General features: G+C 39.0%; 1 protein-coding gene across 2 annotated transcripts in view; it reads right to left on the reverse strand.

The window, feature by feature from the left end:
* Window positions 1-27,879, reverse strand: part of CUBN (cubilin) — a 136,173-nt gene that overhangs the window by 60,702 nt on the left and 47,592 nt on the right. For both annotated transcript variants that reach the window (XM_065731319.1, XM_065731320.1), the window contains 5 exons: window positions 23,355-23,514; window positions 14,947-15,128; window positions 8,160-8,334; window positions 6,625-6,806; window positions 446-602 (listed from right to left, as the gene is read on the reverse strand). In XM_065731319.1, the coding sequence (XP_065587391.1) occupies window positions 446-602; window positions 6,625-6,806; window positions 8,160-8,334; window positions 14,947-15,128; window positions 23,355-23,514 (856 nt within the window). The remainder of the gene's footprint in view (window positions 1-445; window positions 603-6,624; window positions 6,807-8,159; window positions 8,335-14,946; window positions 15,129-23,354; window positions 23,515-27,879) is intronic.

The raw sequence follows: 27,879 nt of genomic DNA on the forward strand, positions 1-27,879 counted from the left end.
TTAGGTTTCAGATGACTATCCCAGCATCTGGGGCCATTGAGATTTTTGTTGATACAAATTCTTCCTTCTTGGAGTATTTTCAAAGAAAAAAAAACCTTTTTTTTTTTTTTATTGGTCTGAGAAATTCATTAAAAAAGAAACCACAGAAAATATCAACTAGTCTTCCACAAATTGAATAGTTGGTGCTTGATAGATTTTGCAAGTCTGAACTCATGGACTTCACCAACAGTACTACACAAAATTGAATTACGCCTATTCAATATAAGACAGTTTTTCCCCCCAAAGAATCTAAGATGATCCTTAGATTTTAAAGATTTTAATCCATAATGTGGAAAAATTCCATTCTCTTAAAGGTATACAGCTGTGCCAAAAGCCTGTCTGCAAAGCCAACTGATGGGTGACTAGTTAAATACATGCTAATACATTTCCTAAATGAGGAAACAACCTTCACTGAAGCGAGCACTGAAGCCCCTGTGCTGCAAGGTTCCATCAGAGCGCAGCCGGATGTACATCTGATTCCTGGAGGAGGTGATGGGAGGAGGATGTTGGGTCCCACAGAGTTTTCTAAGAAGGAGTGCTTCGTTGTTAGGACCATCAAACACCTGTTATGAAAAGTTAAATTAAGTGCTGGGTTTCAATAGGCATTTTGAGAAGACCTTCATTTTACATTCTCTTTCATGTTTCATACATCTTGACCTGGACACAGCCCTGGCATGAGCAGTATAAACCTCTTGCACATTGCCTGACTTAATTCTATTGCTGTTTCCAAAAAATCTCTCACGCTGAAGCTACTGTAATCTTTAAAACAAAAATGCATCATGTAACTATTTTCTCTGTGTGTACCAGGTATGATGGCAACCCTCCATTAACAGTCTAGATAATCCCATACACATTTCTTTTCAGTTAATGAGTAACTTGAGTTCCTCTGTAGTTTTTGTTCAGTTAATCCCAAATCTTGCCTCAGAAGACCTCAAATTGGCTTTCACATACAACTGCTGCAGCAGTACAAGCAATGACTGTGTGCAAAGAAAGCAGACACTGGGTTTACGGCTTTTAGATACTTGTACCCAGCATTAGTTATCAGAGTCCATACAACTATGCTTTATAATGGCTTTATTGTGCTGAATTACACACATGTGCACGAGGCGCTACTCAGGCAGAGGGTAAAGAAGAGTTAAAAAAAGAGGGGAAGACAGCAAAGACAGTTTTCTAAAACTTCACTTTTAATTTTGCCACAAAGGCCTTCCTTCTCTTTTTTTCACTTACAGCTGATAATTTTGTTTCCTTCCTCCCTATTTCAAAATAATAAGAAATGGACAGTGCAGTTAAAACCAACGAGCTTCTAGCTAAAGCAACATTAAAAATTATATTAAAAACAAAAAACACACACACAAAACAAAACAGGGAAAAACAGCCACAATCTTGGAGAGTTCCATTAATCTTTTGTAGACATGATTCATTGCAAATGTGTGTAGTCATGGGCCACCCCCACAGCCCTTGTGCCTGGTTTCAGCAGTCATGAGCACTGCAGACATCAGGAAAAGCCTTAGAGCTAACTGGCCAGTAGCAAGCGTTGACTTCAGTTCCTGTTTCAGCATTAATGTACTACACAGCAGCAAGCATGTCATTTAGTACAACTTATTACTCAGCTTCCTATGGCAAAAATGGAGAAAAATACCAGGTACTGAGAGTACTGAAAGATATTCAGATGCTAGGACGTTAAAAAGCTAAACAAAACTACACTTAGGACAAAATAATACCGTTCTGTTAGAAGAAATATATATTTTTAATAGTATGTGCTTCTTTTGCTTCCAAATGCCTCAAATCCCTTCAAGGCTGTGCATGACCAAATAAACATTTCCAACTAGACTGTATGACATGATGTTTATGCCTCCACTATTGAAGGACTCCTGAGCACATTAATGAAACAAAGGTACTAAAACAGTAGCTGAGGAAAAGCTGACCTGTCTCTAATAGACCTCAGAGTCAAGGAACAAAGGACAACACTCCTGTTTAATCCACTGGCATATCCTTCTTGGCCAGTGCAGTATGCATGAATTAAACATTTGCCCTCAGGCAAATAACACTGGCTAGCTGTGTGAGACCTTGTGACTGAGTATTAAGTGTACTGCAGTGTCTGTACAAATGATTACCTTGTAAAGAGAACCACGATAATCCATCCATTCAACCTTTCCATCTCTCTCTGCATCCCACCACAGTCTGTTTAATACATACTTTGCAATGTTTATTCTTCTGTTGTACATACATTCTGTATGTAAACCAGATTGCCTGTTGTTAAAAACCTCAAGCCATGGAATGCAAAAAAAGTAATGACTATGGAAATAACCCTCAGGAACGAAGGTACTGTCTTTCTCTGGACATTGCTGAGAAGTTTTTATCTGAATGCCAGAGCTGAGAAGAAGCATTGCACTGATAGAGAGCAGACAGAGGGCCTGACTACAGTTCATGCAAACTGCTGATTTTGTTGTTCTGTGCCACTGTGTAAAATATGAACATTGACACATGGGCTATTATGAGACTGCAGTAGTTAAACTTTCTCACTAGGGAGGACATTAAGGATGAGTAATGTCAGAGACTAAGTAGACACTTCATTCCAAGAGCTTTCTGAAAGAAAGAGGTCTTTCTACTCAGAGAAGAGCATGAAGTTAGAGGAATGTTTTCTAAATCAAGTCTATCTGCCATTTCTGGGCAGAATGTTTGAAGAATAGTGGTAGCTCCTCAAAAAAAAAAAAATATATATATATAATAAAATAAAATAATAAAATAAAATAAAATAAAATAAAATAAAATAAAATAAAATAAAATAAAATAAAATAAAATAAAATAAAATAAAATAAAATAAAATATTCCTAGCCTTTACGCTTGCTACAAATCTGAATCCAGCAGCAGCTCAGCATAAGCTTTAGTGAGATACAGCAGCAACTCTCAGGAGCTGCGACAACTACAAACGCGGGAATATTTGCACGTGGATAATTTGCACATGCTGCATCATTTTTGCTAACTTCCTATTTATTGGTTTGTAGGGGATTTACAGTCTTGAGTCTAGATCAGAAATCACAAGTCACACATCAGTTCTGAAAGTCTCTCTGCAACTTCTTAAAGTTATTTTGAAAACATATGAAGAAAGACTTTCTGCTGATTTAAAGGCTATCTTTTTCTTTGTGCTGTTTTTAGCTGCAAATTACTCTTCCCTTTACACAATGAACATAACATAACTCCTTGTTAAAATGTATCCTGCAAAAGCACATGACAAAATGAAGATGATGATTTTTATCTACTCAGCCATACGAACGGCATGTATACCTGCTCTCTCTTGGAAGATCCTCTCTATCAGCACGTGGAATAATAGAAGTCATAACCTCCTGTCTATCTCCCAGAGCTTTTCTACATTCCTGTGTACTACTTGTTATACTGAAATAGGAAAGAAAAATAACATATACTTAATAAGGCACTGAAAACAATCAGCTCTTTTTCCCAACCCTGTTCAGTGCCTTATGCCATACATGCTGACTTTTGAGTCACATTTTTATAGTCACCGAACAGCTGAAACTACTGCTGACCAGCTCTCCCGGTATAGTTTCAGCTGCAGTATTGCTCAAATACCAGGGCAAAAATACAGGAACTAGAGCATTCACAATTTCTTTTCCTCTACTTTCCTTCAAAGAAACAAACCTGCTTGTTGTAAAATACACTTTCAACACAGAAACAGGCTGGAAAACAAAGAGAAATTAATATTTCTTCCTTATGTAAGGTGACATCAAAATGACTTATAGAAGATCTTATACTTTTTACAGAATATAATCAAGTTATATAAGTTCATAAGAAGTAAAAGCCATAAACATGCATTTAACAGATGAAGAGCAGTTCATCTCTTCCAAGAACAGATAAAGTACAGAATTTAGGCACAGAAAAAGGAACCATCTAGGTTCAGGGAGTACACTGGGAAAGGAATGTGTTTTTGGTGGCTGGGACTGTTCTGTTCACTCCATCCATTTACTCCAGAGGGAGCTCAGTGCAGCTACACCACAGGTTACAGTTATGGGCTTAAAATTAATTCATCTGAATTCAGATTTGTGGTAGAATTCATGTGTGGAATCACTGAGCAGAAATGAAAAATGCACTGGGCTTTTTGGAAATGCAGTATATCCAAGAAGAGGTAGACTTGAGCATTTACCTTCCCTCCATTTTACTCATGTAATAATGGTGCAATAGCAAATTTTAGAGATAAAATAGACCTCAGACTTTCCCATAGAAAAATATACATTGTAGAAATATTTAAGAAAAATAAATAAGGACAAAACCCAAAGAAAGAAGCTCATCAAAGGACAGGCAAGTGATGCTGCAGCTACACATGACATCTCACGTCATAACACAGGGAAAAATGAGTGGGTCTAGAAGGGATGAAGGAAAAAGTCATTGATATGCTTAAGGGTGGAGCTGAGCCCCAAGAGAATTCACAAAGCAAATAAAAACCGTTACAATAAACAAATATGCAGAACAACAACAACAAAAAATCAGAAATAAAAAGGAACCGCTGTGTTACTCATACACAGTAATTGTCCTTATATTAGAGAGAGAAAAACAGCCCACCAGCTTCCTTAGCTGCCCATATTTTCCAGTTATGCTTCTTCTGGAATGTTTCCTAAACCATTCACAGTCATACATCTACTTAGGCATTTTTAGACACTCTCTGTGTGCTATCTCTGTTCTCTTATTATCATGCCTTGTACTGAGAGGAACACAAAGTGATTTTCAGCTCACTGGAATTCTAGGAAGAGAAAGAAATTCCATCCAGTCCTTCCTTGCCCTTCTGATTCCCTTGCACTGGGGGTAAAGAGCTATTTCCCATCTTATACAGAGCTCTTTATTATCTCTTGGTTTCAGATGAGCCTTCTCCCTCACCCATTTTCAAACTACCCTTCTTTGGGCAGGTGGTGATTGATACCTGCATTAAACATGCATCTCCCTCCCTGCTCAATTGCTGCTTCAGACGTGTTTTCAAGGCACAGGCTGATCAGCAGCTTTTTCCTCTATCATTCCCCCACCGAAGCAAAAAGCAAAAGCAAACAACAGATATTACAGCAGTAAAAAAAAAATGTCAGTGTGCTACAGTGGCCTACAAACTCTGCTGCAAGTGAAGCCACCTCCTCTGCTAGCTGAAGGGTGTGTAATTTTCAGTGACTAGAAATGCAGCGCCCATGTCCAGCCTACAAAGGCAGTGGAGTTGTGTAAATGTGAGGAGCTTATGGAGCAGAGAACTCTACAATGTGTTTAGATAGCTACTTACATCCTTCAGCATCAGGTGTAAAATAGAAGAACGCGTATCAGATCTTTGCAGAATTCTTTGGTATGTTTTTTTGTTTTGTTTCAGTTTGTTGTTGTGGTTTTTTTTCCCACTTTTAGCAGTGCTACCATTTCAGACAGCCCATGTTGTCAGGCATCTGAGCTCATCTGAGCTGCTTCTGTGAGACACCACAGAAGACTGTGATAATCTTCCAATAGATCTTCCCTTTCAACAATTCCCTTGATATAGTTAAACCTTTTATATTAAAAGTACATAACCATGCTTCCCAATGCTTCAGAGCCAGAAAAAAATAAAATTTTGTTTTACAAAGATGCTTTGTAGCCAAATTAAACCTCCATTTCTGCTCAGCAAAATGGAGACACATTTATCTTTTTTTTTGGTTCAGTACAAATGAGTTTTACAAGGCATTCCTTTTAAAACTGTTGCTGTTTTCAAAAGAGTCTCAGTCCCTGCCAAACTTAGTCCCCTCAGAATGCCATTTTTATCAAGAAGAAGAAATCTGGATTTTGGGCTACAGCCACTGTGCTTTATCCAGCTGCTTCTGATCACACATGCTTTTGTACTGAGCAAAGTGCAACCTGACAGCAAAGGTCAGGATTTCACGTCCCTGCTCCCAAGAGGCCAAGTGGAGATGTGGAGAGTTCTTCATTGTCATGCACTGATTGAGCAGCAACTTGGAGTTCTGCGACATCAACAAAAGCTCACAAACCAATAGCAGTATGAGGCTTTTAAGAGAGCAATATCTTTAATGAAGCAATTAAACAGACAGCTAATGCATACCTGAATACACAAGGCATACATAAAGCCCCAAATTCTGTCTGTATATAGACCTCCCTCTCTCCTGAGTTCTGTAACAGAGCGTGGTCAATCTGTTACAATTGTGGGCAGTCCATTTGTAGCAGGCTATGGTAAACTACACTGTCATTAAAACGGGAAAGGATGTCATAACAGCCACCTACCTATATATAAGGTTATTCCCTCAGAACTATATAAAGCACACCACCTAAAAGAAAAATGTGAGTAGGATGCAGCATGCACTGCTTTCAAGAAGAGATCCTTCCAGATGAAGTAGAAACTTGGAATAATGCAAGGATTGCATCACTGATGAAGAAAAAGGAAATTGTAACTACTTAATTTACAACTTGAGCCTTAGCTCATCTGTGAATAAATACAGAACATGACTATGCAACTAACACCTTGTAACTAATTGTATCATAAATTGCAAAGTAAGCTTCCTCTTTTGCAAGAATTTCATCAGATTCATAAAGGAAACTTTCAAAATTTCTACTGTTACTTACAGTAACGTTGTCATAGTTACACAAATGGTGATCTTCAACGTCAAAATCCGTGAAGTTCAATAGGACTCTGTGGCTGTAGTCAACTTGGATAAGCCAAGAACAGTCTGTGTTGTTACTATAAGGCTCAGGATAGTTTGGAGAATGGATTTCCCCACTGGTAGCTTGGAAAATACCACCACAGCCTGAAAAAGATAATAATCATCTCTCATCACAACTGCTCTTTTATCCCAGGTGAAAATGCGTGTTGTTTCTAATATGAGGTAAAATTATTTCCATCATTTTATTTTCTGCATTAAACTTGTGTAATATGAGTGTTCCAACTGTTGCAGGGCCCTGTCTGCAAAGATAAACAATGACAAATGACTACCAGGAAAGTATAACCTTCCATTATTGGTGAAAGCTGAGGACTCCCAAGGTACTCCAGTTTACTCCTGGATGTTTCTGTCTTGAACTACTCTGGTGCTCATGAATATGTGAGCAGAAAAGAACGATGGATCCTATGACAGAAGTGCTGTAGCTTTCAATAGGACTGATAAAAACATACAGAATTTTGTATGTTGTAAAGGTGTTGGAGGAGGGTGAGAGAAAGACATATGGACCGCTGGAGACAGAGACAAGCCTGCTGAAAGGATAAATGCTATAGCATTACCACAGTCTGGAGATGAGGTATTTTAGAGGCTATAGGGAGACTGAGAGTACAACAGGCAAAATGCTGTAAAGAGATGAGAAAGCCTCAGGGGGTCAAAGAATAAAAAATAAGCCACCAGATCATGGAAGGGGATTAATTCAAAAAACTATTGTAAACTGGTCCTTTATTAAAAAAAAACCTTGTGCCTTTCTCAAAAACTTGTGAGAGTGGAGAAGTATAAACCTTGACAAATGAACGAATCAGTGTGCTTAATGAAGCAAAACTGCCAGAATTAAAATCTGCCTCTCCTCACTTTTCACTGCAATTAGTTACCGATAATTGGCCTTTTCATAAGAACTCCCATGTAGAGATCTGAGACTGGATCTTTTAAGCACATCTCTTATTTTACTCATTACCAGTAAAGCTTTGAACAAATAATCACATGTGGGATGGATGAACCTTATGGAGTTCAAGCATTTAGTAATCACTCCAAATATTTGTGGAGTTCACCAAGTTCCCAGAGTAAAGCCATATTTTCAGATCTTTTTCAATTTGTAATTTAGAAACAGAAGCATTATTCAGCTAATACAGGACTCATAATTCAAGTGGGGTGGGCAGTGAAGGGCAGAAGAGTATTCTACTGCCATGCAGAAATTTTTTTATGACTACAAAAATGTCTTGATTAATTTTATAGAGAAGAAACTCCCAACATAGTAATCTGTATAAATATATAGGTAGGCCTAGCCTCTCTTCTTTTATTCTTCTCTGGGTGCTTTTCAGTATCTCTTAGTGTTACCACATCCAGTAACACCCAAATTCACCTTTGGCTTTTAATCCTACGCTGGTTAACTACATGCTCATATTTCAGACTTCCAGAATTTCCCCTAGTACTAATCTGTACACTCACCATCCAGATTTTCTTGCCAGGAAGCATTGAAACCTTTCCCAGTCACTGCTGCATCTGTCTTGAAACGGACAACAGCCGAATTGCCGGTAGTAGAGACTAGGAGTGGGTTCTGTGCTGATCTTGAAATACACAGCTTGGCTAGTCTGGGAGAGAGGAAATCAGGGCCACCAAAGACCTAGAAATGGAAGAAAATATTGTTAGTCTTTTTAAAAGAGCCCATCTGACACACAGAAAGGAGAGAGATGTTTACGTAGGAGAAGAAAAATCTCTTGTAATTATTGAAAGTGATTCCACATTTTAAATGCCAAGTGGACAATCAAGTTATTTTCTCTGCAAGTTTATTTCATATGAACCATCAAGTACAACAAGTACAAAATGGGAGTTCAAATCAGCCTTGCATTAAATAAGAACTTTCTGCTTTGGGAACTTTGCTATATTCCTCTTCACTGATCCCTCCGCAGTTATTACCTTGTTTCTGGGGCAACATAAAAGCACATTTCTGTGTGCTTGTGAAGACAAACCATATCTCTTTGCAGAAATTTGTGCTGATATTTTGCACAAGACCGATCTATTTTATTTTATCTGGGGCTAGATCTCATCACTTTCTAATGAAAAAAAAGTTGCAGTTTTATTAATTTCAGTAGCAGAATCAGAACCCAAACCACAGATTTTTGTCATGCAAACTACAATATAGTAGTCCTCTATGGAAACAAGAATATATACAAAGGCTGCTCCAAAAGTAACACCTCCTGTTTGGTTATGCTGGCCCACAATGTCTGAGGCGGATGCTGGTGGGTATGGCAGTAGAGGTTGAAACTTCTCACCAATATTTCGTTATATTTTGTTGCTGTGTGACTGATGGCAGCAGAGTGGCGCCTGACATGGATGTGCATATGGAATGAAGGTATGGAACTGAATTCCTCCATATAGAAAAAATGGCACCCACTGACATCCACTGGTGCTTAGGGAACATTTATGGACACCAAACTGTGGATGTCAGCACAGCGAGGTGGTGGGTGGTGTGTTTCACCAGTGGTGACAGTGAAGTTGAAGACGAACCATGTTGTAGGTGGCCATGCACATCTGTCAGCTCATGAAATGCGGAATATCTTGTTCATCTATGTGAATCAGCTAATAGTGGTGACTATACTGAAAAACAGTATTTTATAGCTGAGAATTTGCTCGAGCAAATAGTGGTACTATGCTTTTTGTAGCTACTTCATAAAAATAAACTATATACCATACTTATGTGCCACAGTAAGAAAAAAATAATAATAATTAAAAAAAAAAGATGACATTCAAGAGCTGGCATTTCTTATTTAGGAAAGTGTACCTCAGGCAGTTAAAAACTAGAAAACCATTGCTACATCTTCATCAGTACTGTGCACTTTACATTGAATTTTAGAACAATTCAAGTGAATTAGATGGCAGCCCTGGAGCCTTGTTTTTTGTTTTCCAAAAGAGATGTGGGATTTTAGTTTGAGTCCATTTTTAGCTGGTGGAACTGGCTCATCTTCCTCAGTCTTCCCTCTCACAGTCATAGGAAATACATACACTCAGCACAATTTTAAAACAACAGATGGTATTTTGGTGCCCAATGGCTTCTTGCATGTTAATGAAACATACTACAGCCTCCACCTTCCACGGAGATGTCTCTAATGAGACAGCAGCTGCAAAAGGCAGCTTGACAGTAACCTTGACTGTCAAAATTGTTGGGAGACATCAAACAAGAGTGTGCCATTGCCTTTCCATGACTGAACTAGCTATAGGTTGTACCAGTAGATATTATGTAATAAATTTGAATGCTGAACTAGAGAATGGCAAGTTCTAACAACAAAATTGAGAAATAGAAAGGTGGGTTAACAGATCCAATCAAGATTTTCCCACCAGTAACAAACCAAGACTGCTCCAATATTTCCGTAGTAGAATAAGGTAAAAAAAATAATAATAATCCATGAATCTCTCTCAAAAAGTAACAGTGCTATAAAAACCAGCCTTCTACAAGGCCCTTTTGCCTCTGATCACTTCTAGATGAGAGCAAACTCAGTATTTTAATAAGCCCTGCCAGATACTTCTTAACCTCAGAAGAAGTTAGTGTTCTGTCCAAGTTAAATATCTGAGTAAATCTTACAAATAGCTGAACTAGCCCCACCACCTCCAGGGATAAGCAAAGTGCATTGCTACATAATTTCATGGATTGTGTGCACACTAGCTACTCACAGTGCCTGACACTGCTCTGCCATTAAAGTTACAAAGAAATTCTAAATGGAAAAAATATAAAGTGACATCAGGGTAATGTGGCATTTCAGAAGCTGAAGCTTCAATCCCCAGAAGAAGCAAGGAATGAATTCTGTCATGGTCTCTTAGATGTTCAGGAGATTGTATCATGCTTTAGAGGCTGATTACACAGGCTTAATAGCTTAAATATATTAATTTTGATTGAGACTAGCAGTTTTTTTCTTTCTGCAGGGAGTCTGTATGGTTTGAATGGGTAATGGTCCCTCTGTCTAATCAATCTTCTCAAAGCATTCAGAATTCATAATGGATGAAATCACAGCTCAGATTAAGACTCTGTAAGGAAGCAGTTACAGTCAGGGGAAGAAGATGTTTGTCCACTGGAACCTCAGCCTCTCCTTTAAAATGTCACTGCTTGGCTGCATTTAAGACTCAATGACAATTGCATTTGTCAGAAGTCTGCAAAAAATGTGAATTTTAAGATATATTTGTGGTATATATCTCGCAGTCAGAGCCACTGCATGGGACTTAGCAGGAACACCTGTTCTTAATCATCTAAACCTGCTTGGAGAAGCTATGTGGCCAAGGAAACAGCAGGAGTTTCTAATATGCATCTAATCTTCAGCATGGGCCAGCCTCTCACATGGTGCTCCCTGGGGCCATGTGCACACCACAGGCAAGGAGGCCAAACCCAGCCCTGACACAAACCCTGCCCGTTTCTGCTGGGCGGTTAAAAGATCATTAAGAATGAGTAAGAAAAATGAATGGAAATCTGAGTTTTGTGGGTTTCCTTTACATTGTTAGCTGTTCAGCCACAGTTTTCTGCAGTTTAAAAATAAAAAGCATTAGTCAAAGTCCTAGTCTTTACAGCTATGAGTGTATTTCTTTTCTCTTTTATGCTGGTTTAATTAATCAGATGCTTTCACAAGGGCTGGAACAAAAACAAGCTAGTGTGTTTCCATGACAAAAAAACAATAAAATATTACTGTTGGCTACAAAGTAGAAAATCAATAGTTACCACATGAAAAAAAAAAAAAAAAAGAGGGAAAAGAGGATTGATGGAAAGAGTGAAGTCCAGGGTGTGGCTCACAAAATGTCACAGGATATCTCAGCTGCAAACAGATAACAATAAAAATGTTTCATCAGATCAGAGTACCTGATCCAGTATAGTTGGATGGCGTAGAAGGGATGCAGGACACTATCGTAAAGCCCATGGTTTAAATCTGTTCTTACCATTTGCTTCTGCCCTGTTAGCTCCATTTATTGTTAACAGTCAGCATTCCAGAGTTATGAGCAACAGAAAGCTGTTTTCATGTGGTTGGTCACCCACATGACACAGATTTTCTGGGAATAAAACTGATCCCTGTTCAGATCTAACTGCCAGCAAAGAAAGAGCCCAGCTTTGTCAGAGAATCAAGACTTACAGTAATACTTGACGGCTCTTTATGTTTAATGAGAAGGCAAAAGCAACTGCTGAAGACCTGTAAGTGCAGCAGGTTGACAGCTTATTAGAACTTCCAAATATATTTATATATTCCTTAGCAGCCTAGATTTAGAACTTCCAAAAATCTGATCAGTGATCATTTTTCTTTGTATGCATTTTCAATAGAAGCCTTTTAAAAATATTTTTAACTCTTTCATTATGTTTAACATGATGGCTTCTATTTCCATAAAACATTTCAGAAAACACTTTAAAACAACTAAAAAAGTGCTTCATGAATGTTCATGAAAGGAGTAGAATATGATGGGGAAGAAAGACACACTGCTACAGTGTCATAAAAGAAACAAGAGGGAGGATTAGTGCAGGGTATCTAACAAGTGCATGCTCAAACATATGACCATGCAGCATATAAGGGAAAAACTGAGGATTTCATAAACAAAATTTGTCCGTAACTTGTCTTGGTGAAACCTATGGTAGGAAAGGGATACTGAGAAGAAAGGGACAGTTTTTTTAGGAGGCATAGTCAAAGGACAGGAGAGGGTGACTGGCCAAATTTTATAAGAATTGTATAATTGAATGAATAACAGAAAAATGTGCAAAAGAGAAATGTTCACAAAACTATGGTATAAAAATGAAGGCAGCAGGAAAGGTGCTGTGATGGGAAGGATCTATTGGAATTTTCCGACAAATCTCTGCCAGGTGGAAAGGGAGAGGATGTTTCTAAGCAAAAGCTAAAAGCACATAAGTGACCAGAGCTTGTGATTACTGAAATATTTTTATTACAAGATAATGCATTTTGAAAGAGGAACAGAAAATAACACTGAATTTATTGTGATATTTTAAAACTATCTGCTTGTTTCAGAGAGTAGAGAGTTAACCAGACAGGGAGGGGCAGCAGTGTGCAGAGCTCCTTTAGTTCTGATTTTTACTTCCTATTAAAACTATATAGTTACTTGGCTTGAAAGAAAACAGGCAGTTAGTACTCATCCTCAGAGATAAGAAAAAAGTAAAACCAGGAGAGGAACTGTGAGAAAAAAGTTGGCTTCAAAAGCCAAAGAATAAGAATATATAGATGGGATACTTTTGGGAAGATCATGTGAGAGTAGGAGTAATTTCGAACCCCAGTGATCACTGGAACACAGAGTGTGTCAGAAGTAAATGAGAAACCTTGCTCTTCCTTGCACTTATCAAACTGCTGCGTGTATGATTTTCAGATTGGACAATGGTCACAGCACCAAGCCTACCACAGCCCATGAAGCATTTGGACAACACTCTCAGAAATATGGTTTATTTTGGGTGATTCTGTGAATGCAGGAGTAGGACTCAATGGTTCATATGGGTCCCTTTCCATCTCAGAATATTCTATGATTTAATGATTTTAAGATATGAAGACAACTACTGAAAAGAACATTATAAGATAGAGCAGTTCCTGAAAATAGTTAACCACATTCTCTTTTCCCCACTCAGTCTGAGTAATCATCTGTTCTGTGCAGACAATATCATCATGCAGTGAATGTGTAACTCAAAGCAAGAAAATATATACGTGGCAAGTTACATAAACCTACATAAAAGAAAGCTGTTCACTGCCAGGCAAAGCCTTTGATCTTGCCATAGGACATGAACCAATATTTCTCAATGTTTTAGTTTATGTTAGTTTATCTGTCAGTAGATCAAAAGCAGGTGTTGGGGACTGGCTGAGACAAGGTCACGAAACAACCCAGAGGCATGCCAATTCTAAGTACTGGAAAGCTCAGGATTCAAGAAGGTCCGAACAGTAAGGTGGGCACCTGTGCTGATGCATTAATAGAGTTGGAAAGAAGTGAAGTATAGCAACTAAATCTGAAATGGTAAAGAAAATCCAAAACATAAGGTCAGAGACATAAAGCAGCAAGCTGTTGGATCCTCTTAATTCCTACTTTAAACAATTCGTGTTGCTTAAAGACACACTTATGAGATTTCAGGCCAGCACCTCCACTAGTCAAAATGTTAAGAAAATGGTTCTCACCCCTTACTCCTGGGTGACTACCTGTATGTGTAGACACTGTGCACTATTCAAGAAATGGTCAACCAGAGCAGACATAGTTTTGTGATTACTTAATGGACTTCTCTATACATAACAAAAACTTACAGTCAGATTATCTTCAATCTTGTCACTTCAGAAATAAACAACAATGAAGTTGCAATGCAACAGATTTCATCCATACCCAAATCAGCCAATACAGGTCACCTATCTATGGTCATTGGTGTCAACAGTGTGACAAAGTGTCACACTTCCTAGTGCTTCTGAACATGAATATATGAAACAGCTTCCACACAATCAGATCCAGCAGGAGCCCCAGACTTAGTAGGAAACACAGGTATTAACAGCAAAAGACCCAACAACTGTTCCTCCATTGGTGAACTCAAACGTCTCTAGTGATACCCATCAAGAAAATCCATAGTCTAAAGAATTTCTCCCTGAAATTATTTTCTTTCTTCCTACACTGAAAGCCTATTCCACCCTGTTGCTAGGAACTAGTCACCTAGCTTCTTCCCAACAGGATCACAAAGATGTTATATATAAAAGGACCAACGAGTTTTCTGGTCTCTTAGAGGTCAGTAAACTCTTAGAGTGACTCTACTGAATAAGGAGGGTTACCCTTGTTCTACCACCCTAAGCTGAGTAGGATATTGCATCTTCTTTTTTTCCTGAGTTTAAAGGTTCTTCATAGTTTTCAGTATTCAAACCTCCCACTTTTCTTTAAGGATTAATACATAAGGTCTCACCACAGCTTTTCTCCTGAAATTCATTACCTGCTTTTACATCAGGAATTTTGTCTTGATGAATACAACACCTTCACTCAGTTCTTTGTAAAAGGTAGATTTATTAGGAGTTTCAGTTTTTTAAAGCAGTTTTGTCCCCAAAACTGGATGCCAAAGGCATAAAAGTAAAAACAAAAAAAGTAAGAGCACTGGGGGCTTCTGTGACAATATCTGTGAACTCTAACCATAATAGGAAGGAGAAATTGCATCAGACTGCTTCATCTGTTCCTGCAGTCCTTAGAGCGACCTGCTCCAGACAGAAAATCATATTACTTGTGTATTGTTGAGAACTAAATCTAATACTCTTACCTCCAAAACATCATAGTCGCAGTTTGGGTGATATTCAACATCAAATTCCTGAATGGTGAGTTGAATGCTGCTACCAGGTGTTGTGTGAATGTACCAGATGCATTCCCTGTTGCTTGGATATCTGCTGGGGTAGCCAGGGCTGTGAAATGATCCAGAAGGGCCAGAGAGTTCTCCTCCACAACCTGATAACACAGCAAAGCAGCCTGTCAGTACGGGGTCCTGGAAAACATCACTGACAGCTCTAATGAGGACAGACATCAGCACCAATTTCAAGCATGAGGGTGTATACCAGGTTGGATGACTCTCTCTTTCAGAAGGAACTGAGGTCTATCAGAAAGAAGAAATTGAGGAACTGCAGGCTGGGCCTGCTGACAGATCCTGTGCAGTAAGCACTTCACCTTCTGCTTTACCACACTTGTCACTTCTCACCTAAATATTTGCTTTAACAGCTGAATAAAATGAGACACAGATTTAACAACAACAACAACAAAAAATTATATCAACCTCTAACATGGTTTCATTGCTTCTAAATCAGTTTCATCCCTAGCTGTTTCTGACTTCAACCAATACACAAATTAGGTTATTGTGGGGAGGGCTTCCTATTGTTGTAAAAATGCTATTTCCCACTGCTATAGAATTAATAAAATTAATGACAGTGCAATTTCCCTTAGCCCATTGAGCATGATTACAAGCTGGCAAGTCACAGTGGATGAACTTTCTATCTGACTTTTGGTGGGTTTAAAGTACTTTTTTTTACTGAATTGTAACCAAACAAATGTAAAGACATATCATACTTGAAAAATTACTTTTTTTCAGATAAGAAATTATTATCCCAATCCCACTCTCCAGCCACGTGGGTGATTAAAACTTGTATATTATGAAACGGATTAAAATAAGCATATTTATACATGCAAAAAGTGGACCAAATGCAGGCCCTCATTTGACAGCACAAAGTAGAGAAACACCTGAAGCTGCAATTTTATTATTGCTTTATACAGATATAAATGGTTGCACTTGGTTCCTTTGAATTCCTGAGAAGACGTTCTCAGTGACCCAGTCTCCAGATGAAGGAGACTGTGGGACGGGAAGGCACAATAGCCCTTTCCAGTTTCAGGGCAAATTTAGGGCAGCTACATTCATCGTGAAACATCACCTTTAAAGAAGCCAATGGAGTGCCTGTGTTCTCATCAGATACAGAAAGCAAGGCAATTTTGCATTTGGTCTGATTTTATGTGTGTGTCACTCTGTCCTGAAGTAGTGTTTTGTTCCTCTTCATGTCATAAGTCCCCAGGAGCTTCATTTAGGCACTAATCTTTTATTAACATAGATTTTACAGAATCACTTGAGCTTTGTAAGAAAAGCCCATACTCCATCCGTCTCTTTGGCTTCATCTCTAAAAGGAAGATTCTGTCACACAGCAAAAAAGCTCCAAAATATTTAATAAAAACAAGTAACAAACCATGAGCTGCATATTCCCAGAGGCAAATATTGTGGATTGTCAGAGGTGATAGATAGTATCTGTATCAAAACTTTTAGCTAGAGGAGACATTTTAAAGCATAAAACCAATAGAATACCTCACTGATCAGCTCAATTAAGCCACACAGAATTTTAAGATTCCTCTAATCTCTACTAAGTCTATAAATAATTTGCTGCTTGAACAAGGAGTTTTCATTTTCCTGATTGCTCTCCTTAACGCCTTTTATTATTTTTTTTCAGGAAGCTATAAATCAAGATCTTGAATTAAATGCAAATACTTTCCTCAGCACCTCCTGTGATAAATCACAGTTGTTAAAGGGTGGCTGCTAGGCCCTGACAGCATTTGCCACAATCTCTAATATGTGGTCTTCTCATTTCTCACTAAAAACTTGAGTTTGTCTCTTCCACAGTTGGCTCAGAAACTTCCTAGGACAGCAAAATACAATATACAAAATACAAAAAACATATTAAGAGGAAAAAAAAGTACTTCTGAAAGAGAGGAATGCATTAGGAAGCTGCTTTAAACAAAAAAGGGCCACCTAATGAACCACAGATATGTGGAAGATGTCTCCAGGCATGCCAGCTGCATAACACAGATCCAGTACTGATGGGAAAACTGCCTTATAAACAGAAGATTATCTGCAATTAAGCAATAGCTATCTACAGGTCTGTACACAGCTGTGGGTGACCCCATAGGTTAGCTTTATTTCCCCACCTTGTTGCACATGATGCGTTATAAGTCTGAGTGCGCCCTGCAGCCTCAAGACTACATTGCCAATCTACAGAAGCCTCAAATCAAGGAGCAAAAGAAGGCTGAGTGTATTTGAAGCCAAACCTGCCTCTATTCTTCTGGAGAGAGCAAACTCTTTTCTTTGTATCTCTCAGTGCCTTCAGAATATTTCCTCAAAAGAACTTTTACAATTAAAAAAAAATAAAGTATGTATGGGGAGAGTCCTACAAGCAAGCTTGCATCATGAACTACTCTCTTCCCTCAGCAGCAGGATCAGGCCAGGCTGCCCTCTGCCTAAGGAAGCAGAAGAGTTTCCCAACAGGCATGGCTGAGCTGCCCGGGGGTGGGGATGGGCAGCTGGGGACTTTCAGAGAGCAAGAACAAAGCCAGTTGCTATTTATCAGCCTGAAAACGCTGGGAACGTTTTAGGACTAAACAGGCAGTTATGACTCAGCTTCTCCTACTAAGAGTTTCCTGATAGCCACAAAGACATGTTTTTTTTTATTTAAACCTAAAATGTCTCAGAGGAGTGGAAAACTTGTGTGCTGCCATTTGAAGCACAGACAGTTCTTTTTCTGCAGCCTTGCAGGTAGCATTCAGATTACTCACGCTCCCTCTCCAGGGGGGCTAATATTTGCTCTGAGCTCAATCGATATTCTATGGATGAAGCAAGTGAAGCACATGAATAAGAATGTCAAACTGTTGTTAATGTGCCATTTCTTTTCTCCCAATGACTACTAACGTTCCCAGAAAAGGTTTTCTTTTTAAGTGCTCCAGGAAAGTAGAGGTCAGTTGAGTCATTTCTTATAATGAACATACAGAACTCATGTTGCCAATCTTTTATTAATTGCTTGCAAACAAATCAGAAATTGCTTGAGCTAGTGCCCAAGTATTTGTTGAATAACACCTGAAAAAAGGACTCAATGCTCTTTGCAAACATCTAACCTTCACATCTATGCTATTCTGACTGACCAGCATACGACAGTAGAAACCTCTGCATTAGAGCAAAAACTTAATAGAATTCTCTGGCCAGGTAACGAAAAGTTATGTTTCTTATTCTTACATAGATGAGATAAAAATCAGTCGATAAAAATCAGTCCTGTTGTTCTTTTTTTTATTATTATTATTTTATTATGCTCCGTGATTTTAGAAGTCCCTGACATATTTCTATATTTTGTGGGTTTTTTTTAAAGTGTATTTGAAATGTGCTTTATACAGCACCTTCCCATTTTCATTGGCCACAAAGTTCTCACAATGCTATCTCTTTCTTTGATTTGACCAAAGATACAAGCAACAATGGAAATATAAACCAGCAGTACATATTATTTGTGCATTACCTATGGATTCTCTGCCTTAAGATGCTTATATTAAGCCCTGAAATCTGACTTGGCTGATAGCTCAAATTACAAGATATCAAACATATTACATTAACTTGAATGTTCAGGCTAAATATATATGTGCGTGGATAAGCATATGCGTATTCACACAAATATATAAATGTAAATGTGTATATGTATGGACTTTGTATTTAAAAGCTCATCCATCGTGGGCATCACCAGTAAAGGCACACAAACCTTCTCCCACTATTAATATTTGTCTACAAATGTCAGATTACATTTTGCTTCCATTAAAAAAATACCTGAGTTTTTGCTGTATATGGCAACAAAGGAATAAATAATTCAGAACTTAGTGATAAAGATGAGAAGGCAGAACCTCTAAATTGCTTCATAACTTCAGATCTCAGTGAAACATACTTAAGAGTTTTTCACAGCAGAGAAATGCATGATCTCGCTGCGTCTGGACAGCTGCACTGTGGAAAACTTTCTTGCAGCTGAACTGTGTAAGGCATGTACTCAGTTTGTGCAGCTTTCCTTGTCATTTTGGAAAATTCTGCCTTGCAGTTAGACCTTAAAAAAGTGTGTGGGGGGGAAGAAGTCCTGGAATTCCCTTGAAAAAAATGCTTAAAACAGCTACCTAACCCGGTAGTTAGTTGCTAGGACATCAGGCAACAAACAGAAAGATCAGGAAGCATATATTTGCTGTCTTTGCTTTCCTCTGGCTAAAATCTTAGCAGTCACTGAACATTGTGCAAGAGATAATTTATAGATGGCTTTCCATATTACTGCTTGTTTGGTTAGCAGATGGTATTCATTAACCAAAGAAGAATCCAAATTCTCATAAATAATTATAGCTGAATACAGAAGCAGTAATCTGTGGAAACCTCTATTATTCACAAGGTTTTCTGATTTATTCATGGCTGTGTTTCAGCCATGCTAGGATAGTCCCTCCCATAAAGCTTAGAGTGAATCGGCACTGTTCCTTTAAAATCAGTTATGAAAATGAAAGGTTTCAGGGTTGTTCCATTTGCTGCAGTCATACTGACATATTTCAGTAAATGTTAACCAACTCTAGCTGCAAGGAGCATTTAGTACAAACGTTTGTCTGCTCTGCACTAATATCTGCATGAAGTACAACTTGGATTTGATTCTGAAACCTTCTGCTCTCTTGAGTAGTTTTATTCTATAGAACATTATCCAATGGAGCTAGGATAATGTTTTTTGTGGAGGTTTATCTAAGTGAGCAAAAATTCAAGTGAGAAAATGTTCTGGTTTGTTTTCTCCTTTCTAATTTGTTAATTACTTATTGTTTTCACTGGTAATTTTTTTTAATCAGACTTCTGAGTTCTGATATTTTCTTATACATGTTCCAATCTGAGATCAGCAAGATATTGGATAAAGAAAAAGTTTGGAGACTCAGAGACCTAAAGATCAGATCTCATAAATCTCAAGTGATAAAAAGACACTGAAAAGGAATAGCTGAAATTTCTGAAAACTGAACTACTGCTGATTTGCCCAAGGCTGCACACGGAATCAGAATTCAGGCTGAGGAAATCTGGGCCTCAGCTCCCTGATTGATTGGCAATGCAATATTGTCTCCAGCAATCCTAATGGATGTCTGGCAAGTATCTGTGCCGAATGGTTTCTGCATCTCAATCTAATATTTGCTTCTGTTATTCTTCCCTGAAGAGCTTCGAAACTGTTTCACAATTTAACTGCATATGTACTGAGAAACAGTCTTTAGTTATTGTGTGCTTTACAATAGTTTTCATCTTCTGAAAATATGGACCCAGTGTAGCAAAAACTCTACTCATGAACCAAGTGGGCTTTCTCCATACCCTGTCCATCAGTCATGGCTCCCTAGGGAAATCCAATAGAAAGAAGATGATGGCAGAAGAAAAGAGCAATACTCCAGAGCCACATTATTAATCTCTCAGCAGTGTGCTCTGCTTCTTTTTTAGAGGGAGAACTAATGTGCCACAGAAAACAGAATATCAGACAATTTTTTTACTATACTAAGAACAGCTGATTAAATGTATAAGCTTTACTAACAATGAATCAGCCTTACAAACAAGCTTCCAATGAAACACACACATATATAAAGCAGCCCTCCTACACATACATTGCTTAATAAGGTAAGTGACGGGTCTAGGAAATATGTGTCTTCTCAGATAGTGACAGTTGTCACTGGTGTAACTTTGCACTCAGAGACCTTTGCCCTTTTGGCCTCCTGAACTTTTTTTAAGGAAAGCAATTCAACTGGTATGCCATCTTTGCTACATCCAAACTGTTATCAAGAGTTTGTTCTTTCACAAAGGGCCAATATATGTCCTCAAATATATTCGCCTGTATTAAGCTTCCCAACAGACAACAGAAGCAGAATGAGCAACTTTCAGAATCAATCTTTTCTCTGCTTAATTACTGAAATACATTTAGATGAACAGTGTTATTACAGAACCAAAAACACTTTCTTTGCACTATAGCTTTGTATGCAAGCTAAAAGCATAAATAACAGCATTCCCACAAGATCAGTTCTCTTTTTGAGAAAGCCTACAGCCTAGGTTTCCTTCAGCAGCCCAAGTCAGCAACTGAGAAGATGCAAATGTTTCATTTCAAAACGCTTCATATTTGTGCCATGTATGTCAGCAGGGGCTCCTCATGCTAGTTCTTGATGTAATCTTTCAGCTTTTGGGGATCACTTCATAACTCCTAGCAAAGCTACTAGAAGGAGTGTCTGAAGTGAACCATATAAGACCCACGGTGGTAAACCCAACTGTTGTTCTCTTTGATCATCAGAGCATGTGAATGTCGTTGATATATGTCTCATGGATGCTTCACAGCTGCCAGTTAAGGAGCACATGAACAGCCTGAGAAATAGTTTACAGGAGCTTGAACTCTGAAGCATACATCTGTCACTCGAGCAGAAGCAGAACTCTCAGCTTTGAAAATATATATAGCCTTCTTACTGTCAGGTGAGATGTTAGCGGACCATGTTTAGCTTCTCTTAGGAATTTGTCCTCAAAGAACAAACCTGAATGCTTCACTATGAAATCCCCAGCTGAAAGGCAGCATCTCCTGTTGAGTTCTTCTACACTAAGGAAAGACTTTGTGGAGGATTTTGTACATTTAAGAGATTTTCAGAAGTGAGAAGTGAACACAGCACCCAGACCACAGCAACATATCTAATTTTATCCAGCCCATGGCAGCAGCATATAGTCTGACAACACAGCCACCAAGGGTAAGAGGGCTACCCATATTTGTGCATGTCACCAATCTAGAAAAAAAGGAAGTGCCTGCAAGATACAGAAAGAAGATAACTGTGGTCATCCGTGGAGGAATATGCACTCCTGTTACAGGCTGTCAAGAGTCACAGCTGTGATGTTTGGAGCCAGCAGCAACATTCCCTAGGAGCCAGCTCTATCTGATCCTACACATCCTGCTCAGGCACAGACCCACATTAGCAGCCTGGGCCCTGCACGGCATGCAGTTTCGCATCCAGGAGCTCAGAGAGGGGCAGTGCTGGCTGACAGAGAAGTGAATGTGTCAGTGCAGAAAGGGAATGTGGGGGGGGGGAGAGTCCGGGAAATGATTGTGTGGGGGAGGTGGAGGGAAAGTAAAAGAGTGCTTACCATGCAGACAGATTTTGGAAAGCTCTGAGAGCTTTAGAAAAGCAAGTTAACCCAGAACCATGGCTACTGTATGGAGCTGATGTCATCTGGCCCTGTACATAAAAGCCCCCACTTTTTCTTCTTTTGTGCAATCCTGGGATGACATCAGCTCGAAAGCACAAGAACGTACCTTTGTGCTGCAGCACTTCCCCTGCTGGCTCCTGCCACACATCTCATTCCTTCTGCTCATGGCCCTGCTTTGCCCAGAAATGCTCCCTGACCCCCCACTGAATTCCAAACAGCACTGTCTAGTCAGAGAGTGCTCTGGGAGCCCGGGAGCACCAGTGCTCCATGGCAGCACAGAGGAGCTCCTATTCAAGCAATGTATAGCATGCCCTACACCTCAGCAACCCACAGTGGGGCCTCCACAGCCGATTTCAGCTGCTTTACAATGCTGTCAAAGTTGAATGGTGTGAACTGATTAGACAGACAGGGTAATTGTGGCTATTTAATCATTTTAAAGGTTGGATCCTCTTTGATGGGATATACAACAGCATATGATTTAATCTTGTTATAGTCCAATATTGCTGTTAAATAAGCAGAGTGAAAAAAATAACATCTGTAGCCTAATTTACAAAGAAATTGCAAACAGTTTGCAGTTGTACGATCATTAACAGATTGGTTTATAATTGGCATGCATGGTGGCTATATAACAAGGCCTGTGACACTCTTTGTGACATGCAAATACAAAAGAAAAAAAAAACATCCAAAGCACATCCTGGCCAATGTTATTTCATGCAGAGAAAGGAAGGGAGCTGAGTAAAGGGAGGACTGGAAGTGAACACCCTGATCAAAAAAACCAGCACCAATACAGAAAACCAGAGAGAAGTCTATACTGGAAAAACAAGTCTACAAAAATCAGGCAAATGGAGTTGAGTGTTTCCTAATTGAAAGCCCAAGTAGCCCATTAATAGCATCTATCTCCTTTTCAGCACTGCACCTCTGCTGACGTTCCTCATCTCCTGTGCTTTTTCCTGCAGATGAAAGGTATTCTGCTAAAAGCCTGTGATCTTCAAAGGTGTGCATGTGCAGAAACATTCACTGGAAAAGTATTTAAGCAATTATAAGGAAATCCAAAGTTTTCAATACTGTAGCAGGTTATTTCTACTTAGCTGGCAGTGGAGCATAATAAGCTGGGACTCTCCCTCCTATGTATGGAAGAAAACACTTCTGCAGAGGAAGTTTTGTTAACTTACCATTAATATGCCACAGCATCTGGAACCCACTTCTAGTTTGCAGCCCATCAGAATAAAATTCCACATGAAGGCTGGTGCCTGTGGTGCTCCCTGCCAGCGGAAGAGACTGTCCACAGAAAGTACCTATCAGGTTGGATTGTACATCAGGCCCATCATAGAGCTGAAATGAAACAAAGAATACTCAGTGAGGAAAAAGCGGCTCCCTGGTTCTTGGTGTACAGCAAAGAAAATAATCAAGCTTCTAATACTAGTCGCCCTTACACAGCAATATGAACTTCAGGCAGAGTGATTTGAATGCAAAAGTGACACAAGGTAACCACAGTGTGTCTTAAAACCTGTCTGCACAGGGAGTGGAGTAGGAAGGTCTTCATGTATCTGTTTTGGTATGTATTGGGGTTGCTGGGGAAGAACAAAAAGAGCAAATAGCAATGAAATAGAAAAAAAAAACCCAACAGGAAGTCCTGGGTTGAATTTGACCATGCATCTAATATGCTCAGAGCCTCCAAACCCTTCAGTGATAACTCAATATGTCTTTATCTTTTTAATGCACTCAGATGATTTCTCTAAGAAATAATGGAGTACACTAAGGAGCTGGCATCAGCAGAGCCTCCTGGAGCAGTGATGAAAAACTGTAAACAAAAAATAAAGTTAATCCTCTAAAACCACAAAGTAAACTTTACATGTGTTTGCTCATTGTGTCACGATCTTATGCTAGTCTCCTGCTTTGGAGGAGAAAGGGATTGAATCATGATTTCTGATCTTTTGTACCTAGAAACGCTGTATCCTTTACCTGCAAGTCACATTCTATGGGACAGCACTTTGACAGTCAGGGTGTTGGCTGACATAGCCAGCCTAAAAATCTTTCTGTCCTTCAAACACAGATGAGAATCCCTCCATCCCACTCTTAAAGATTATTATTAAAAAAAAATTATATACTCACACTTCAACAAAAATACTTAAGACATGTTTTGGTAGGGTGGGAATGGGTGCTTAGAGCCTCATCAGTTGCCTCCAAATGGTTTTAAAAGCTTTTTCCTATCCCACTGTTGTGAACTTTTTCACGTTCAGTAAATCACACTGAATATGCATCTTTGTTCTGCACCTAATATTGTATCACTCAGTATTCTTGCTCAGGAAGAAAGATATGTAAGGTTTACAAACCCGGTAGAAATTAGACATAACTAAATTGCATTTGAATTATGATATCAGGTTGCCAGTTGTTGTCTCCATACTTGCTTATTTTTTGTTATGTTACAATGATTCTGACAGTTTAGAATAACAGAAACCCTTGTGCTTTCTTATGGCTTAGTTTTGTCACATTTCATCTGATCTTCTGTCTCACAAAAGAGCACAACTTCCTAACACAACCCAGCAAATTACTGACACAGAAACCACGTCCTAACACTCATGTTTCCTTTAAGAATTTAAACAAAAAAAATTCTCTGTTCTGAAGCTATCACCATAAAATCCTCTCCATGCAAAGAATCAAACCTCTGAACTCAAAACAGACAAGGTTTATTTATCTTTGTTCTCTGTTATTCAGATCTCTTTTCCAAATACCTCTAATTCCACTAACAGTTCTCCTGCACTGCATACTGATATCAAGGAAGCATGATATTACAGTGAATATTGATTAACCATGTTAGCTACTAATTTTGCACTTTTTCCTAGCACTTGCACATGGTAATCAGTAAAGCTCAGCTCTTCTGTTCACAGTGCTGGGCTCGCAGAACTGTCAGAAACCTTGTAGCTGACTTCAGACACAGCTGGGAGACAGAAATCTACTCAAGTGGTTTGAAATCCTGGAGCTGAGAGTCAAGTTTGAAAATCTTTTTATTTTTTTTTTTAATAAAAAATAAATTGGTTGTAATTCAGCCAAAAGTTAGGGACAAACTGTTGGAATAGCTCCATGGTAATATTCTGTGCCTTGTATAATGGCCAGTAACCATGATTATTCTTTTTTGTTTGTTTGTTTTCAATCTTCTAATGCCATGAAATACCCAGAACATCAGAAACGTATTGGAACTTGAGAACTGTCACTTGGTGAAAGCAGAAGAGCTTTCAAGCTTCTATTTATAGAAATTGTAATTCTCACAAAGTCTTGATCAGATGTGTTTAAATTAGATACAAAATTGTCATAAAGATGTTAAAAACTTGCATCCATCTGTATTCTTCCCAAATGCAAAGCCTGACAAACAGGTGAGCTGTCCCACACCCAGAATTACAGTTATGACCTTCTTCCAAGCCAGGCTGAGAGCTTTGCACATTCTTTTATGGCTTAAGTTCAGCAAAATAAAATATAGTCAGATCCAATTAGCTTTTTAATAGTACTACTTCCTATGACAGTCTTGGGGTATATAATACTCATATTTCTGTGGCTTTAAGCCATAGAAATCTTACACCAGAAAAACATGAATGGGGAAGAATGAATCAATGTGGAGATTGTGAATCTGAGCTCCAAACGAGAAGCAAAAGGACACATATGCAATGATCAGCCATTAGCATTAGTGGTTCCAACTTAAAAACTAACAAACTGATATAGAGCTATGAAGAAAACCACACCCAGAAACATTCAAATCAAAACAAAAAATACAAAAAAAATGAGCTTCATGCTCCTCCTGTAACTTTGATTCATCAAGGGACTGTTATTTTTATCTAAGACAGCGAACGTCACATTTCTATGTTATTTCCCCTGAACACAGCCAGTGTTTTTTCAAGATACAAATAATGGTTTCTATGGCAATCCCTTCACACAGTGCTGCCCTGTAGCTCTGGGTTCAGTGCAGTGTTTCACAGGAAACATAAGAGCCTGCCCAGCTGTAACTCATTGAGAGGGGCAGAGCCGCCACCGCTGCTAGAATTACAGCACTTTTTTCAAGCTGTCTTTCACTTATAAATGAAGGGAACAGCTGCATGGTTCCACAAAGCATTTTGAACTTCTAAAACCACATTTTGCTCTCACGGAAATATGGGCAAGCGAAACCAAAGCTGAACACAGATCTCATGAGCCATGATTTCTCTCCATGTCTTGGCGGTAGTGTTTCTCATGTAAGGGCCTACCTTGTCATCTGAGCCATCCTGAATTGCTGCACATTGAGGACAAGTTATTCCTCAAGCAACAAGAGGCACAGCACTCCTTGATCAGTGCAGGATGGTTGTATTTCAGGGTGGGGGTTTGTTGGCCCCTCTAGCAGCACGCTGACTCCACGAACTGGGCTCCTTCCCAGCCACTCACTGGGAAGAACTTGCTCCCTTTCTGTGTAGATATCTGTTTCATAATTAATTTGTTCAGACCTTTTAGGCTTCACCACAAAATCCAAGGGCTTCACAGTGATTTTGGCAGCTTATACAGCAAGCAAAAGTTGCAAACAATTGAAGCGTGGTTTAAGACCCTTAGCATGGCAAAATACGAAAGCTGCCCTTCCCCTCCTCCCTTCATTCAAACAGCTGCCCAGCAGCACAAGAGTGCTAAGTCCCATCACCAGCACCAGGTCTAGACAGCTCTGAGATACCTTCAGATGAGTCATTAGGTATAGTAGGTATAGGCTCAGTAATATATTAGGTATAGGCTCAGTAATTGCTTCGGGAAGCTCCTTATCAAGCTGCCCAGGAGCCAGCGTATAGGCTGACACTGAGTGTTGGGGGGAGGTACCAGCTCCCTAAGGGCTGAAAGCCGAGGGACTGCCTTTGCAGCAAGGTGGCAGCTGAAAACCATCTGCTGTACATTGGAGCCGAGCTGCAACAGCAGCTAGCCTAGGCTGCAGGAAGGCTGAGGAGCCTTCACGGTCACCAGTGGGTTATGGCTTTCTGACTTTTAGCCTGGAAGTATGTCTTCTACACCAACAACGATGATATGAAGGCTACAGCTGCTCATCTCTTTTTGGAGGAGCAAAGCAAAACAGCATGACCTGTATCAGTGGAGCTCACTGCCAGAACTGGAATAAGGGCTCAAGAACAGAGCTTATTAAAAAAAATGGAGCTTCTGCTGCATGGATAAAAGAAAAGAAGTGGAAAGAAAAATTTTGAAGATGCTTATTTGGGCATACTCAAAGAGGAGACATTTTGTTAGCCAAATACCTCATCAAGCTTATTTCCTCTTGCAAAGTGAGACTGGAAGAAGCCCTCACAGCAGGCTGCAGGGCTCCATCTTCTCAGTGTTCTTAACAGAATACTGGCTCCTCTTAGAGCAAAACTTGAAAGTTATTTTGGATAATTTTATTTCTGTGAAAAGGGATATTTTTTTCAACAAAGTGAAATATTATAAGGGGAAACTTCCAGCCTAAGCTGTTGTAGTAAAAAGCTACCTAGTGCATTTGTTAGGTACAAGCCATAGTCTTGATTCAGAGACGATGGGCTCATCAGAGCCAAACTTTGTTTTGTATGAAGGGATAAGCTATCCTGTTAATATCAACAGTTCTCATTTTCATTGTCAGTAATTCTATTATCATCAGATAATTCTATTATTTACTGTAAATTTTATTATTTCTAGCTATCATTAATTTGTTATATAATTATGAATAATTGC

The sequence above is a fragment of the Cyrtonyx montezumae genome, unplaced genomic scaffold (assembly GCF_038088225.1).
Source record: "Cyrtonyx montezumae isolate F1298 unplaced genomic scaffold, pur_monq_1.0 scaffold_14, whole genome shotgun sequence".
In the NCBI taxonomy this organism is placed as follows: domain Eukaryota; kingdom Metazoa; phylum Chordata; class Aves; order Galliformes; family Odontophoridae; genus Cyrtonyx; species Cyrtonyx montezumae.